Source organism: Xiphias gladius, chromosome 23 (genome assembly GCF_016859285.1).
Source record: "Xiphias gladius isolate SHS-SW01 ecotype Sanya breed wild chromosome 23, ASM1685928v1, whole genome shotgun sequence".
Taxonomy (NCBI): domain Eukaryota; kingdom Metazoa; phylum Chordata; class Actinopteri; order Istiophoriformes; family Xiphiidae; genus Xiphias; species Xiphias gladius.
The window spans coordinates 30,201,518-30,218,936 of NC_053422.1; the positions used below are offsets into that span (position 1 = coordinate 30,201,518).

Genomic DNA, 17,419 nt, shown 5'->3' on the forward strand with positions numbered 1-17,419 from the left:
ATAATATCCACTGTGCTTTATCCTTTTCCTATGCCATGAACCAGTGATTTGACTGGTGATTTGACCAGTGATTTGATTAGTATGCCTAACACTTGGTCATAATTTTGCAAAACATGCTTGCATACTTTATGAATGTAAATGCTACTCTTAGTCTACTTTACTTTGTTTAAAATGCTTTACTCTGATAAACAGTCATAACAGTCAAGAACCTTTTACATTTTTTCTGTTTAATCTTTACAGTACCTTCCATCAAAGAAGAAAAACTTGCCATTGCCATTCTTCTCTCCATGGGTGAAGTGTCCTTCAAAACGATCACTGGATGAGTAGGTCACTGTGCAGAAACCATGGGGCTGACCATCTTCATCCAGCGGACCTAAAGACACACACTCACACACATAGTAGATTTAAGTCTGGTGATTTGACTCAACTGAATGCATTCATGGCTCCTCACAGTTGACTCAACAGACTCAAAGCAATATCCACTCTCCTTTAACTCTGGTTTGGTCTCCACCAAGTCCTGAGAAAACATCTGACTTAACCAAACAGTAAACTGAGGGTCATACAACCAAAACAATAAATCAAAAGATGCTTAATGCCTGACCCCTTACATTACACATGGTCATTTGATTCATTGTTAATATAAAAATTATGGATTAGTGCAGCTTTAGTGTTTTCAGTTTTCCGATGAAATAGAAGCATAATGTCCAAATACCCTATTAGCCCTGTCAACCAGAAACAAAAAACTTCTCTTAGTAACTTTATATATCTATCTATCTATATATATCTATCTATCTCTCTATATCTAATATATATATCTAATATATATCATATAGCTATATCTATTATATATCTATATCTCTATCTCTCTCTCAAACCAACAGTGGTTTAAGATGTTTTGAAATCTGCCCATTGACCCTCATTCTTTCTGAGCTTACTATGTTTTGAATGCCCTTTGGGCAATTATTGGTCTTGTGTCCTTCCCAACAGAGGCAGGAATGACAGGACTTTAACACAGAAAAAACAGGAATGTGTGTCATATTCCACAGTTTTCATTAATTCAGTTCTTCTAACATTAACAATAGTATTATGCTCATTCGCAGTCTAATTCGGTACACGAGATACAAAGTATCATAACACACCACACCTATCCATGTATTACAGTGTTGCTAATTATCATAAATTGCACGTGTAGCAGACAGTTAAAAACAAAAATTAAACCTTTCGTGTTATTTTGAAATTCCTGACCAGTCAAACATTTCCAGTAGCCACGCAGGCAGCGGGACACAGAAATTACGCGGACCGCACTCAGGCGCCTGTCAAGCAGGTCTCCTACCGAAATAAAGTCCCTGGCGCTTCAAGTTACCGGGCCCACTGTAAGACGGACTCATGGAGATTTATGGAGGACTGATATCAGAATCTGAAGAAAGCAAAGAAATGTCGCACATAGCCTCCAATTCGTCGTTTACACAAAAGTGAAAGAAAATGTAAGCTGTTGCTTACCTTCCACAACTTCTTCTATATTTTCATCATCGCTGTCCATGCTGCTGGATCACCTCACCACAGGTCTGACTGTTTTTCCTGTCACCAATAGGGCGTCATTTGAGCATAGCAATCTATGACAACCGACAATCCTTTCTAGCCGAACCTGACTTTACAAGTTTTCACTGTTAATTTAAATGTTCAAGTCGGAGTCAAACAGGCACATTTTTTCCTTTGCTTATTTGAAATCAGCTAAAGTGAGGCTATCGACTTCATCATCCAGTTATGCAGTATTTTTTTCTCTTGTGATAAATTACGCTAGGTCATATTGTAGATTACTGAAACCCAGTTTTCACTTCTTTAAACAGATTTTCTGATTTCATCAGTCAGTTCTCCCTTATATGAAAACAAACAAGGTGACATATTTCCCCTCCCTATCCTCGGGCATCAAAGTCCCCCCTGCTGGAATGGGCTCATTTAGTGATCAGAGAATGACAATTGGACCTTCCCACTTTGGAAAGATATTTGTTTTGGGAATATAAGACCTTCTCTCTTTTTTTCCTGAGAATTTTTAATCAGGATAAAATGATACGTTCACGTGTGTGTATATATATGTACCTAGTCCCACATATACTGTTTAAACTTATATAGCCATTTACATTTACAGGTATCCAAGCATAAGCATTGTACACACACAACTGGATATAAACACTGTATGAATGATAATGCACATATAGTGCACTTACACACCTACATATCTAGATACAAACATAACCAAGTATTGAAAACAAGAAAACCGGTCCTACAGTAAACCTTTTTTTTCCCCATCACTCCCCATCCTCTTCTCACTCTGTCAGAAAAAATACATTTCTAATATATAATATATACAATATATCTAATATATATTAGAATATGTAAAATAATAATAATAGTAATAATGTACATTCCCCAAGCACTTTATTAGGAACACCATACTAATACTGGGTAGGGCCTCACTTTGCTCTCAAACAACCTCAGTTCTTTGTAGCATGGTTTCTTAAAGATGTTGGAAACATTCTTATGAGATTCTGGTCCAATGTTGACGTGATAACATCACATAATTTCTGCACATTCATGCTGCCAATCTCCTGTTCTACAACATCCAAAAGGCTGTGGCATTCAAACCATGATTAATTGGTATTAATGGATCCAAAATGTGCCAAGAAAACATTCCCCACACCATTAAACCACCAGCTTGGACTGTTGACACAAGGTAGGTTGGCTCCCTGGATTCATTTTGCTGATGCAAAATTCTGATCCTACCATCATGTGTGCCTCAGCAGAAATCCAAATTCATCAGATCAGGTACATTTGTCCAGTTTTGGTGAGCTTGTGCCCACTGCAGCCTCAGATTTCTGTTCTTGGTTGACAGATGTGCTCTTCTACTGTTGTAGAAGAGCACATCTGTCCATCTACCTCAAGGTTGGATGTGTTGTGCTTTCTGAGATGCTTTTCTGCTCACCACAGCTGTAAAGATTGGTTATCTAAGTTACCGTAGCCTTTCTGTCAGCTCCAACCAGTCTGGCCATTCTCCTCTGACCTCTCTTATCAACAAGGTGTTGCTGGTCACTGGATGTTTTTTGTTTTTGGCAGCATTCTGAGTGAACTCTAGAGAGTGTTGTGTATGAACGTCCCAGGAGATTAGCACTTTCAGAAATACTCAAACCAGCCAATGTGGCACCAACAATCATGCCATGGTAAAAGTCACTAAGATCACATTTTTTTCTCCATTCTGATGTTTGAACATTAGAACAATCTGAGAATCTGATGTTTGAACATTAACTGAAGCTCCTGACCTGTATCTGCATGGTTTTCTGCATTGCACTGCTGCCACATGATTGGCTAACTGATTGGATAATTGTCAGAATAAGAAGGTGTACAGGTGTTCCTAATAAAGCACTCAGTGAGTGTATGCCTTATAAACTTCTTCACTTCAGATTAAATGTGTTGCACAACATCTTCCCTAAGCTTTTCTCTCGAAAGCAAATGATGCCTGGCAGATGGAGTTTTGAGTTGCTGTGTTGGTCTGAGTGGGGTATCAGAATGATACCAGAACCACATTATTCACTCAGTGCACAGTATAGTAGTACAACAGTTGAGTCTAGCTGCCTTGTATTTAATTTAAACAGTCCTACTGTCCACTGTGCTTTATCCTTTTCCCACGCCATGAACCAGTGATTTGATCTGTGTATTAATTCAGATGCAATCAGAGAATTCAGATCAGTCTCATAAAATCATTCATAAATAATAATATTAATGATAATAATAATCTAATAAATGATTAACCACAAATTTTGCAATTTTAATTAATAATTACAATGATCAAAATAAATCGAAAACCTAGTGAAATGATTGTTTAAATTTAGTTATAATTATATTACAACCAGATTTATAACATCAATGAAATAACAAAGTATGAAGGTATTTGGAGTACTGTTGTAAGATGATGGCCTTGGATAATATTACAGCATGAATGACAGTCACAGTTCACCAAAATATAAAAAGGGTTTATTTATAGATGGGCGTAGATGCTCGGAGGGAAGATCAGAAGGCAGAACAGTTGAACAGAACAGCTCGGGAGGCCAGCAGCGTAGGCAGATTCACATTGGAGTGTAGTCAGGTGGCATGGCAGAAAGGCAGAGCTGCACGGAAAGACAGCAGCGGAAAGACAAGGGGAGAGCTCTCTGGAGGATGGCAGCAGCAAAGGCAGAGCCATTCTGGTGGGCCGTGGCGGCAACATCTTAGGCAGGACTCCTCTGGAATGCAACCAGGTGACTGAGGTCTGGGTCAAGATGCAGGACAGGCAGAAAACTGGAGACCAAAGCAGGCACCCAGTGGCCTAAGTGCAAAGCAGGCAGGTACCAATAGTTACCCAGTAGTGCCTTCAGTGGAGGCCAGACAGGTGGATGGCTGAGAGGCCATACAGGTGGATGGCTGAGAGGCCAGACAGGTGGATGGCTGAGGTCTTAGGCAGACGACTGGAGACAAGGGTGAGCAACCATCAGCTGGAGTGCTAGACAGGTGAGCAGCATCTGGAGACCATCGTTGGCTGCGCAGGCGACCAGTGGCTGAGGGGCAGAGGAACCAGAGAGGATGGCTGGCAGTTGGGGAGCAGGACTGATGACTGGTAAGCTGGGGCATTTTTAAGGGTGACTGGCTGTAGACCTAAAGCGTCTTCAGGGGGTTCATGCAATTGTGGTGTAGGGCAGACAGATGACTTGACAACAGAGGTGTCCAGCATGACATCAGCCAGGGCAGCCAACTCAGGAGCAGGCTGGGTGTAGGTGGGGTTGCAGACTCAGGAGCAGGCTAGGCGTCAGCTGGGCTGACCGATGCAGGAGCCAGCTGGGCATTGGCAGGGATGGCCAGCTCAGGAACAGGCTGAGAGTTTGAAGAGACAGCTGACTCATCGGTTGGAGGTCAGTCATGACACTGGGCAGTGGAGGCTCTGTGGCTGAGAGACCAAGAGGCTGGGCAGCTCAGAAGCTGAAAAGCTGGAGAACCGAGAAGACCGACGTCTTTGAGAAAAAACGCTTTCTTCTGGGGCATACACAAGTATACCCTCTGAAAATAGTGAGGCAAGTTCCAAGGAAAGGCGACTGCTGGGGGTTTTCCTGCAGGACGATAGCCATCTCAGGGGCAAGGTCAGGCAAGCAAACTGACTGAGATGCAAGCTTGAACAGGCCCAAGGCTATCTCCCTAGCAAACTCAGGGTCCTGTTTCCTAAAGGTAGCGAACCATTTCCAGGAAGCCTGGCTCTTCCTTTAGAAATATCTCCTCTGTGATACCAAAGCCCTCAAAAGGAAAATGGTAGACTGTACTGGGGATTGTTTGCTGGGTCCATTCGGGCCAGTTTGTAATGTCACAATACTGTATAAGCCAACAGGAAAGAGGACCTAAGCGCAGACATAGACCAGGCAGGTAACAGACAAGTTAAATAAGGCTGATGCAGGAATTGTGATAGTCAATTCCAAACTGCTACACTGCTGAAAAAAATCATTACTGTTTAATCACAATGTCATCTGACAAAATCAGAAAAAATGCAAGTTTTTGTCAAAAGCTAGCTCTGCTTTCTATTAGGTGACAGAGAAATCACAGATAAACCTGGAGGTGACCAAAGGCTGTCTTCTTAACTTTTATACACACACACACACACACACACACACACACACATATATGGCCTGTGCATCTTACCTTAAACCCACCATTTTTCAAATCCTACAAAGAGTGACACTATGGCCACTAAGAGACACAAAACTACTACAAAGAGACTGAAAATCACTACGAAGGGGCAGAAAATGACCAAATGTACCAAAAAAATAACTCTGTTTAGGTCTATTGGTCTTGGTCCTATGTAGGGGGGGCTTTCCTTGTCTATGGCCCTGGGCTGTTGTCTCATAATCTGTCTAAGCATTTATGTACAATTTAAGGCATTTTTACACAGGCAGTGACAAAATAAATGCTAATGGTGAATGGTTTTAATTATTATTGAAAGAAAATAAAACTTAGTAATTCATTTCTAATTTAAAAACAAAAAACAACTAAAAATGTTATTTGTTTCTGTTGGGACCGTTGTCTGTCCCTTCTTTGATGAAGGCTATATTTAATCAGCTGCCTACCAACGATACATTTAGTGCTGATAAAACCGATTTGAAAAAACAGCATTAAATAAAATTTAAATATATCACAACTTGCAGCTTTAATTTATGTTTCTACTGAGTCTTACATTGTCCCCTGGCGGCTGTATGGTGTGTTGACCTGATGGTAGCGACCTGGGTATAGCTGCAACAGCTGTGGAAATTTACCAAACTCTTTACATTTTCTGCCCACATTCTACATTTCAGCGTAGCAGTTGTTGTTTTTCACTCCGTAAGGTATGTGTCCTTACGTCACAGTATTGTTTATTCACTTGTTTCAGCTAGGTGCGGCATTTGAATCTAAACAGCATACGGCTAGTGTGTGTTAGCATGCTAACAGCTCGGTAGTTAACAGCAGGCCTGGCTCGGGGTTTGTGTTTTCCGCCAGCTGGCCTCGTCCTTCATCCGTTTTAATACGGCGAGCAAATAAGCTTCATTTATTTATTTATTCTTTTAACTTTGGCATACATACGTACCATATACAGGGAGTTACGATGTTTTTTGTAAACCATGATGTTCTTAAGACAAAAGTCGGTGGAGCGCTAAGAAGCAGTTTAATTATGCTTATTAAATTCTACTGTAGTAATGTCAGATTCAAATGAGGGAACCTGTCATTACACGCCATCACCCATCATGGAATACATGGAGATGGAGAAGGTTTACAGGAGTTTTAGCGGAGACACTTGAAAGTACTAGCATTTTGTGTTATGTAGTCAACATAGTGGATCCCGAGCCACCAGGAAAGTTGTAAAGTCATGTTCAACCAGGTGTATCTTGTATATACAACCTAGAACACTTAAAAGATTAAATTATACATATTTTTTAAATCTTAGTGTCCCTGAGAGTAGCAGCCCTGCATTCCAAAAAGGAAGACGAGTATTTTACCATGAGCTCAGACGATGGTGAGACAGTACACACACAGTCAATGTTCAGTTTACCTGCTCCGGTTAGTTCGTGATGTTTGACTGTTTCATGGCTGCAGGTGACTTGGAGAACCAGGCTGAGCTGGAAGAGAAGACGAGGCTCATCAACCAGGTGCTGGAGCTTCAGCATACTTTAGAGGGTACGACAGGCGCGCGCGCGCACACACACACACAACATAGTTTTTAAACTACATAACCAGGCAGTCAGACTGTCCATCTACCAAATACAAGCATTGAGGTGACCAATTGTTTAATCTTAATATCCCGGTGAGAGGCATTAACTCAAGTCATTAAGGCTTTGTTCAGACTGGCAGCCCAAATCAGATTTCTAGCATGAACAGTTTGGAATCACAGTGTTTAAAATTGCTTGCATCTAATTACCCCATATCTTTACATGTGGATCCTGTCAGAGGTCTTGAGATCAGTGTTTCTAGAAGATTTCACAATAATAAGCACTTTCCACAACAGGAACTTAATGACTCATTGACTCAAGAATATTGATATACATTTTGTTCCCATGGAGAATGGAGTCAGTGTTATAAACAAAACAAAGCCTGAGGGGTGATGGCTGCAGCAGCTGTTAATGCACCAAGCAGGACAAGCATCTATAAAGAGGCCTACATAGCTGATTAAATCACACACTAAATATCTTTAAAAACATAATAAATACCCATTAAACTCCAAAATCCAGCATTTAGGTGTTTCTCACATTTTCACAACTGATGATTAGGTCAGGTGGTGGATAGGTGTAGGTGAAAAGGCAGACTGTGAGTGGCAGCTCTTGCGGTGTCTCCGGTGCATTCTGCGCATCTGATGCCCCTGACAGCACAGTCATGAGTTCACTGAAGAGATTTCATACAAAAACTTATATGGAATCTAATTTAAGTCATAGTTGGTGAAATATTCTCAAACATAATATAGCCCCGCTTCGTTTGATATGAATTGCAATTGAATCTGTGAAAAAAATCTGGCTTCAATTCCCTACGTCCCCACCTCTGTCGCCAATTTCCCCAGTCTCCAAAATGTTTGTACGTCTAGTTCAGAATTTCTGTACAGGTACGCATATTCTCGTGTCAATTTTGTTTTTATACATCACAACTTCTTCATGGGAGGTTCTGTCTGTATCTTTGAAGCTGTGTTTTGAGCACACAAGACAGTTATAAATGAAGCCCCAGAACATTTTGAAAATTACTTGGTTGAGGGGGCGACACTGGGGACAAATGTTGTCATTTTAATAAAGTGTTTGGTTAGCTAGAATTGTGAGACAGACAGCAATGGAGTAAGTGGCAGTAATATTGATTTGTGTTTTTTTTCTTCTTTTTTTTTTTTGTTTTCTTTTTTAAAATCACGTTTACACATAATGTGTACTGCAAGAACTAGTTGTACGAACAGATTCATTTTTAAGTGGCACATATGAGAAATTTTGTGGCATTCACCAATTTTCTTGTACTTTTCTTTTAGGTGCAAATTAAATTCACAAGTGAGTGTAATTAGTGACAGCAGACTTGAAGCTCTGCAGTTTGAAAGTCTTTTTACTCTTGTATGACATTTTTGTGAATTAAAATGTCGCACAAACGATATGGAACAGGCAGTGTTATATGTCAGTTTTAGGGCCGTTGATTTTGTTAATGATCAAATCTCACAAACGCGCCCCTTTTCATGAACAGGTGGTATTCATCAGTCTGAAACAAGGGATTTATGACAAGTTTGTGCAGTTAAGACAGTTTTGTGAATCTGACTTGAAACACCTCACAGAACACCTTACAGAAAAAAGTTAGGAATGGAATATGAAAATGTTCTTGAATGAGGCCTAATGACTTATGAACCAGTATCAGAAACCAGCTCTCCAGATTCCCGCTCGCTCTCTGCTCTGTACCATCAAACCAGCCTGCTGCTGGATTCTCTTTTAATTTCAGTTTTGCTACAGGTTGTCTTTTGTCTCCAAAGCTCCATATCATCCGTTGATGGATTTGTCTCATAGTGAGATCTAGGATGATCGTTTTGGATTGATGACCAAAGATTTTACCATGGTTCGCTCGTGGTTGTCAACTTTTGCACAGTGTAAATGGGCCCTTAGTGGAAAAACATCTCACTACTGGAAATGTTTCATGATTTTAAAAATAACTACACTACCTGAACGCCACTGGGAAATGTAGTTAAACTTGTAACTAGTGAACTGCCCAACACTGTGCAAACAATCTACAGTTTAAACTATCAAATGCGTAACAAAGCAACAAAATATGCTTGTCAGCTACTGCGAATCAGAATATCATGAAACACATTCTCGTTGCAGTTCTTTTTGAAACACATGTCCTCCTATATTAATACTCTGTATCAACCTGTAACCTCATGAGGAGAGCTGAAATTTAGTTCCAGGAGCTGGCCTCCAAAGCAGGGGGGAAACAGTGGAACAAAAGCTGAATCCATGACAATGGAGACTAGGGATGTACGTGATTAGTCGACTAAATGATTAAATGTTGCTACCCACGCTAGTTGGCAACAGAATTACTTGTTGGTTAAACTAAGCATTAATAATTTATTAATGTACAATGCTGGTTAACTGTTTCTAAGATATTACACAGCCTCTTGCCACGGCAGCCCCCCCCCCAATGCTAATGCCCGGAGGTTGTAAACAGGCAAGGTGGAAAGTAGGACAGATGACATCTCATAAACCAGCGCTTTTATTTTTTATTTTTAGTTTTTGGTCTAGAAACTGAAAATAAGGTATGTAGTTTGTGTCAGACTAAACTGGAATATAACCACTCGACCGAAGCAATGCATAACCACATTCAGCACAGGCATGTGGACTGCAAGAAAAGAAGGCTGCTGGTGCTAGCACTGCTAACATTAGCCACACTAGGCTACACAGTTTCATAATGAACTGAAAATATTTTCACACTTCTCACAAGAACATAAATGACCTCTAAGGTAATGTTCTGCACCGTTGCTTCATTGTAGAGCTGTGTGCAGGGCATTGATTCGCTCAAACTCCTTGCCGTGCTCTCTCTCTCTCTCAAACACATTGACAATGGACTGTGTGTCATACCCGGTGACCACCCCTAACTAGTAGAGTAGTCTAAATTTAAATCCGTTTAATCGTCAGGGAAATTAGAACACCCCTAATTAAGACACATTAAGTTAAGGGTCGTGGAAAAGGCCTAAAACAATATTCAGTATTCAGTTGAAGTTTTCCATAAATTCTGGGCAGTTATAAGCAAATTTCTAAAAAGTTGGGAAGCAAACGTTAATGACAGTGTTTCATGACCTGCTGCGGTTTGAATATAACAAAGACAGCACTGGTCCAACCCAACATTTCTGTCTTGAAAAACTGAACAAAAAGCCTCTGCTTGCTTTGTTTTAGACATTCACACTAATGTACACAACAGAAAACAGAACAAAGCTGTTTTCCAGGTCAGGTATGCGGGCCTGAAGTATTGGAACTAGCAATGATAACAACTGAAGCGAATAATAGGCTGTCATCAATATAAAGTTCCTCCTAATGCAAAGTTTTGATACACTTTCCCATTCATTGTAGCTGAATGAGCTCCTTCTGAGCTCGTAGGCTTTAGTTTGTCAAACCCGCATATTTTGATTATCCTCCTGCAGTGATTAAAATAAATAAATAAATAAATAAAAAATCATTGGATATAGAACTGTTGCCTACTAATTAGACTAGTTCCATTTAGCAAAGCGACATATGATATGTTTGTTTGATCCGTCATAACTGACAGCACATCTACATCTGATTTATATTATGCTTGCACTTTTTCTCATTATGGAAGGTTAGCATCAACACTGAAACACTAAAACAAACAAAAATTATTAATAATTTGGTGTGATGAAAATCAAATGAAGAATATATTGCAATATTTATTCTCATAAGGCATTACTGAACAACCAAGTCCAAGCGCCAATATTTTTATTAAATATGCAGTTGCAACAAATGGATTTCTCCACACTGGAGAAGAACTTCGAGAAATCTGAAAATCAAACAAGGGAGTCAGAAATCTTGGACAGTTTATATTTGCATATTAGTGCACATGATCAAACAAAACACCCATTTTGCTCCTGTATACCTATATAATGTTGTTGTGTGTTGATGTATGTGTTTGTGTGCTCAGACCTGTCTGCCCGGGTGGACGCTGTCAAAGAGGAGAACCTGAAGCTGAAGTCGGAGAACCAGGTTCTGGGTCAGTACATAGAGAACCTCATGTCTGCCTCCAGTGTCTTCCAGACCACTGACACCAAGAGCAAACGAAAGTAGGAGAACATTGAGGGACATACCCCCCCCCACACCAAACATCTGATCCCAAACCAGTCTTGATGACTGGACTCTGTTATCATCTCAAATACTGCTTAATGCTGCTATTTGTAAGTTTTGCTATCACTAAATAGCATAAAATAGCATTAACAGCTGTTTACTCAACAGTCTAGAGGAAATGTAGCGAGTTTGGCATCAAACTTCATTTCTTTACTCGCCAAGCGCTGTCTCCAGTGTTGGAAAGCAATGCCAATCTTAACTCTTGTTTTGCTTCTATTTCTATCACCTCTTTTCTTCTACTGAAGTTAGCTTGCTATCCAGCTAGCCCCAGCTCGGCCAGCCTGTCTCGTCACTTTCTGATAGTGAGTCACTGTAGCATCCAGGCTGCCCTGAGGAAGCAGCTCTGATCAGAGGGTGTGTTATATACCCCTTGTCTTGTAAACACAATGGCTGAAGCTCTCAGTAAGCAACCATCACCACCACCTGCTTTTGGCAAGAAACCACATTTAGCAGCAAAAAAAACTTACAAATAGCACCTTTTAAGCCTAAAACATGTTTCTGAGTCTGCAGGTATAGGCATTTGTCATTACCTTAAATTGTGCACAAGGTGGCATGTTGCATTTATCAAATAAGAACGTACAGGAAACAAAAGAAATATCCAACTGAAGCCGGATTTTACAATTCAGGTAAAGAAGTCTTAAAATAAAGACCCATGATTTTATGGAGCTCAGCTAGCAGATATGCATCACAGGTTATTGAAATGTAGAAGCTGAATATTCCATTTGAGCTGTGATAATTGTAAAACTCCTTGCAAATGTATGCAAAGATGTGTCTTTTCAGAAGCACGTTTTAGCCCTCAGTCAGCTTAAAGCCAGATCCACATCAAACTTCATTCAAGTCCCAGGATGCTGACTACTGAGCAACAGTAGACCCAACTCCAAACAGGTGCGATTCCCCAAATCTTCCACCAATTACAAATATCCAGTTCTGTAGTGAGTGAACAGCATGAAAAAGTAAATAACAGACTGTAGTAGTGACAAAGCTTCCCCACTTCAGTACAAGCTCTTGTATTTGAACCACATTGTGTAAACTATGGTTGTTGGTTAAAAAATGGACTTGTACTTTTTCGGCAGCTCTTATTTTGACCTATGGCAGATATATTGGTATTGGCATATATATTGCTGTTAATTTTGAGCCTCTGAAAATGAAGGACTATAAAAATGGCTGTAAGTCCTAAACAGTTAATGTGGTATTTTTGTTAAACCCCTTGAATTAACGCTGAAAGTCTACACTTCAATCACCTCTTGATGGCATCCTTTTAAATCCATTGTTGTGGTGTACAGAGGCAAAATTATGAAAATTGTGTCACTGCCCAAATACTTATGGACCAATAATCATATTGCACAGCCCAAAAATCAACTTGAACATCAACAAATCAACTCAATCATTAGCTCTTGGTTATTTGGGTTAGTTTTTTTTTGTCTCCAGCGTCTCAATGACATCACTCAGAAATCTGTCTGATCTGATATTCAGTGTCAAGAAAACTTCAAAACCATGTCATCAGATGTTTATTTGCCCACAGATTTATTTGCAGTTGGTGATGTTACTGTTCCTTCATCTTCTCCAGCCCAACCTCTGAACAAAAGCACTCCAACCTACAACCCTGTTCAGATTTTTATAGTGATGAAATGTTTACTTTAACTTTCCCCTTCCTTGGTTGAACTTATCAATGTATGCAGATGGGAAGCTGGTGAGGGATCATGTCTTTGTCACTGCATATATCCACTGTGTAACAAAAAAATCTTTTTTAGTATTGCTGCCATTCCTGTAGGTACAGTAGATTTTAGAATTTGTATTTTTGTTATAAATGGTTTTATTGTTGCTGTTTACGAGGGTCTTAAGGCCCATTTAGAAACTGCTCAGTCTTTGTCATTTAAGCACAATGTCACTTTTTTTTGCCATTTTGTTGCTGCTTCTTGCAAGTTGGGAGTAAATGACACTACTTAAACAGTGACTATCACTGTTACAGTTCATTGCCAAGAACATGATGTGTTGATTTCATTTTGAGATCAAGAGTATTGTGTATTTGCTCAATAAATCAGTGACAAATATGTGTACTGTATTTTATGCATAAATGTTGAAGAAACATCACCTATGAAGTCTTGATATACCTTAAACCTTGTTGCATTTGTACATCATTCACGTACAATTGTTTTGTTGCTCATTTGAAATGATTTTGGTTTAATAAAGTGATATCCCTTTTTGATGAGATGTCTGTCAGTGATGTTTCCCAATTTAATCATCTCTTTCATATTTCACACGCTCACAGGGTCACTCAGGATACTCGCAAGGACGAGTGATCTGCCGCTTTGAATTCTACATTTTCACTGTCCATATACAGTATACTCCACATACAGACGGGCTACAAATTAAAGGAAAAAGCTAAATTAATCAGGAGACACCCAATGAATTCAGAGGCTTTCTTATAGTGCTCTCCACCAGTCCAATGAGGGACTATGTTTGGAATCATGCTGCTGGTCCTCCAGTAGAGTTCCACACATTCGGAGAATCTAAGACAAGGAGCGCTGATGCTTCTCTACAACACCTTACTCACACACTTTGTTTTTTTTCTTTGATTTGTCATCAACTTGTATGTTTGTATGGTGGATAAAAACTTAGATATTTGTCAACTGTAAAATGTACAGTGTAGTCATTGGTTCAATGAATCTACGGTGACAATGCTGGTCCCTTTATACTGAACTCCTGAAGATCTGGTCTCCCAGAAACACCTTAATAAAAACATGTTTTTCACTATGAAGTTTAATGGACCATTGGAGTGATGAGATGTCTGGGGAAACTGGGCGTAACCCATAAGCTGTAGGCACAGCAGTGATGTGTGTTAATCGTCTTTCTGGTAGCCTTTGTTATAGAACCAGAGTCCGAATTCCAGCAGTTTTAGCATTAGCACAGTAACTTGTACAACTTTTTTGTTGGGCTCTAGTCTCTTGGTCGACTGGTTGGTTGGTTGGTTGGTTGATATGCTTTCGAGCAAATTCTCATTGGTTGGACTCATCAGGAGAAAAGCGCCACATCAATAGCCTTCCAGCATGAATCTATTATTTACTGCAGCGGCTTGAGGGAAAGACTACCTGTAAGAAGAAGAGGGTGTTGTGAAAACACACCGTTTTCACAATTTTGAACTTGCCCAACGTAATGGAGTCTGCTAGGTCTAACTTATTTAACATTAATGAACATTTACTCAGAGTTGGCTCCAAACTAATTGACACCATGTCAAAGAAGTCATTGGCGTATCTGCATTTTGTTAAAACCGATGACCAAAACGTCAAGTGTAAACTGTGCAAACAGCCATTTGCATATTACAGCTCAACAACCAACATGGCAGATCATCTAGAAACAGATAGATAACGTTAGGATGCTCTGTCAATGTTCGCATTTAACGCTTTAGGCTCGGAGTGAGAACATCACAAGTGGCATATATCAATATGTTAAAATGCTAAAGAAGTTGACACATTTCTTCAATATTTTAAGCAAGATTACTTTATTTCCATCTTTCACAGTTTCAAACCAAAAAAAAAAGATAAGGGCCTGAAACCCAAATTTGGGAACCCTGCATGGTCAGAATTTACTGACACCCACCCTCAAGTATCACAGCTTGTAAATGTTTTTTGTAGCAGCTGAGTGTTTCAGTTCTGGTTTGGGGGATTTTCTTTCATTCTTTGCAAAACACTTCTAGTTCTGAGAGTTTCTTGGGTCGTTTTGCATGTACTGTTCTTTTGCGGTCTATCCACAGATTTTCAATGATTTTTAGGTTGGGGGCCATGGCAAAACCTTCAGCTTGCACCTCTTTAGGTAGTCCTTTGAGGATTTTGAATTGTGTTTAGGATCATTATCCTGTTGTAGAAGCCATCCTCTCTTGATATTCAGATGTTTGCAGACCGTGTGATGTTTCTCCCAGAATTTGCCTGTATTTAATTGTTTAATTCTTCCCTCTACCAGAGAGGTTTTCCCTGTGCCACTGGCTACCACACAAGCCAAAACCCTAATTGATCCACCCCCGTGCTTAACAGTTGGACAGGTGTTCTTTTTAAGAAATCCTGCACCCTTTTTTTCTCCAAACATACCTTTGCTCATTGCTACCCAAAGTTCTATTTCTGGATTATTGCAACTCCTTATTATCAGGCTTTACCAACAAATCTTTAAGTACTCTCCAGCTGATACAGAATGCTGCAGCGCGAGTACTGACAGGAACTAGGAAAAGAGATCCCATTTCTCCTTAGCTTCTCTGCATTGGGTCCCTGTAAAATTCAGAATAGAATTTAAAATCCTTCTCCTCACCTACAAAGCCCTTAACGGTCAGGCAAATCATATCTGAAAGAGCTCGAAGTATCCTATAACCCCACTATAACACTGCACTCCCAGAACGCAGGCTTGCTTATGGTACCTAGAGTCTCCAAATTAGAATGAGAGACAGAGCCTTCAGTTATCAGGCTCCTCTACTATGAAACCATCTTCCAGTTTTGGTCCCTACGTTTAAGGGTAGGCTTAAAACCTTCCTTTTTGATAAAACTTATAGTTTGGGCTGGCCTGGGCTTGGCTTGAACCACCGCCTAGTTATGCTGCCATAGGCCTAGGATTGCCGAGGGACTTCCCATGATGCATCAAGCTCCTCTCTCTTCCTCTTCCTCTCCATCTGTACGCATTCATATGACATCAATGCTCGTTACTAACATGACTTCTCTCTCCCATTTTTTTGCTTTCTCGTCTCTCTCCTCTCTTCCCGTCGCTTTCTACAGGTATTTCAGCCCCAGCTGCTAGAGAGTCTGGATCTGTGACTGCAAACCATCTACTGCCCCCATGATCCTGCTCAACACCCACTGCTTCAATTATTATGATTATCATTACTATTATTATATTTAGTTTTATTAGTATTATTATTCACCCTGTCATTATAGTTATTACTTTTATTATTAGTCATATTATTGTTAACAATAATGACACCCCCCCTTCTCTCTCTTTCTCTCTCAACCAATCCAGTCAAGGCAGCCACCCACCATGAGCTGGGTTCTGTTCAAGCTTTCTACCTGTTAAAAGGGAGTTTTTCTTTGGTGCTGTCGCCAAGTGCTTGCTCATGGGGGAATATTGGGTCTCTATAAATATAACTATAAAGAGTAAGGTCTAGACCTGCTCTATTTGAAGAGTGCCTTGAGATAACCTCTGTTATTACTTGGTTCTAAATAAATAAAATTGAATTGGATTGAAGTGAATTTCAACTTCATCAGTCACCAGGACTTGTTTCCAAAAAGCATCAGGCTTGTTAAGATGTTCAGTTACAAAATGAGGAGACAACAACCTGAAAACAATTTGCTATCCTCTCTTACGTTTAGGGTATCAATTATTTTTAATTTTCAGAGTGCTAAGCAACTAGTTAAAAGAGCCCCATGGCTGCTGAATGTTGGGACAAGATTTGAGGAGTCAGAGTATTTATAAAGCTTTGAAATTTGAATCACCTGGCCATTCCTAATGATGACGGTGAACTAGCCATAGCCTTAAGAAGTAAAAGTTAAAATCTCTTGGGGTGCCCAAACTTTTGTATAGTGCTCCTTTCCTTTTTTCACACTAAAGTTGTACAAAACAAAAATAATACACTAATCTTGCTTAAAATTTTGAAAAGAATGTTAGAATGAAAAGAATGTTAACTTTATGCCTTTTGGAGACTAGTTCATCTTTTACTCACTAAACTATTCACAGCAACAGATATTTTGACCTGGGATGCCCAAACTTTTTCATGCCACCGTACATCAGGCTTTGGATACACACAATACTTTTATTCATTGCTGGTTTGGATCTTTTCATGGGATTTGTTAATTATAATTAAAATACAGAATATCACCAGCTTTATGCTTTGATAACAACCTGTATCAGCTACATATTTGTAGATAAAACTTATCACCTTTGCCAAGTTTTTGGGTCTCAAACTAATGAAGGTTGACCTTAAAACTGGTCTGTTTGGTCGTAATTTGAAGTGCCGTTACTTCCGCTATTCATTGTCACCACAGGGA

At 39.7% G+C, this 17,419-nt stretch overlaps 2 protein-coding genes across 5 annotated transcripts in view; one reads left to right on the forward strand and one right to left on the reverse strand.

Annotated features, from left to right (window-relative positions):
- Window positions 1-7,197, reverse strand: part of LOC120784942 (histone-lysine N-methyltransferase SETD7-like) — a 26,249-nt gene extending 19,052 nt beyond the window's left edge. The window contains exons 1-3 of one of the 2 annotated variants that reach the window (XM_040119095.1): window positions 7,094-7,197; window positions 1,501-1,578; window positions 244-373 (exon numbers count right to left, since the gene is read on the reverse strand). In XM_040119095.1, the coding sequence (XP_039975029.1) occupies window positions 244-373; window positions 1,501-1,540 (170 nt within the window). In that variant the 5' untranslated portion in view covers window positions 1,541-1,578; window positions 7,094-7,197. Of the gene's footprint in view, window positions 1-243; window positions 374-1,333; window positions 1,418-1,500; window positions 1,579-7,093 lie in introns of those variants that run through there. The other variant, XM_040119094.1, reaches the window with a different exon arrangement.
- LOC120784943 (short coiled-coil protein B-like) lies at window positions 6,262-13,605 on the forward strand. 3 transcript variants are annotated; one of them, XM_040119097.1, is made up of 4 exons: window positions 6,262-6,392; window positions 6,989-7,057; window positions 7,138-7,218; window positions 11,200-13,605. In XM_040119097.1, exons 2-4 carry the CDS (start codon window positions 7,042-7,044, stop codon window positions 11,340-11,342), a joined length of 240 nt encoding a protein of 79 aa, XP_039975031.1. In that variant the 5' UTR covers window positions 6,262-6,392; window positions 6,989-7,041; the 3' UTR covers window positions 11,343-13,605. The 3 variants fall into 3 exon arrangements, 2 of the variants coding, with proteins under 2 accessions (XP_039975031.1, XP_039975030.1); XR_005706523.1 differs by lacking the exons at window positions 6,262-6,392; window positions 6,989-7,057 and having other exon boundaries at window positions 7,113-7,218; window positions 11,200-12,284; window positions 12,922-13,605; XM_040119096.1 differs by lacking the exons at window positions 6,262-6,392; window positions 6,989-7,057 and having other exon boundaries at window positions 7,113-7,218.
- Window positions 13,606-17,419: the final 3,814 nt, after the last annotated feature.

Excerpts from the sequence above, each read along its gene's own strand:
- LOC120784943 (XM_040119096.1), top strand. The coding sequence starts at position 7,113 with ATGTTTGACTGTTTCATGGCTGCAGGTGACTTGGAGAACCAGGCTGAG. Across the intron at positions 7,219-11,199 it reads GCTTCAGCATACTTTAGAGG|ACCTGTCTGCCCGGGTGGAC; the intron begins GTACGACAGGCG and ends TTGTGTGCTCAG.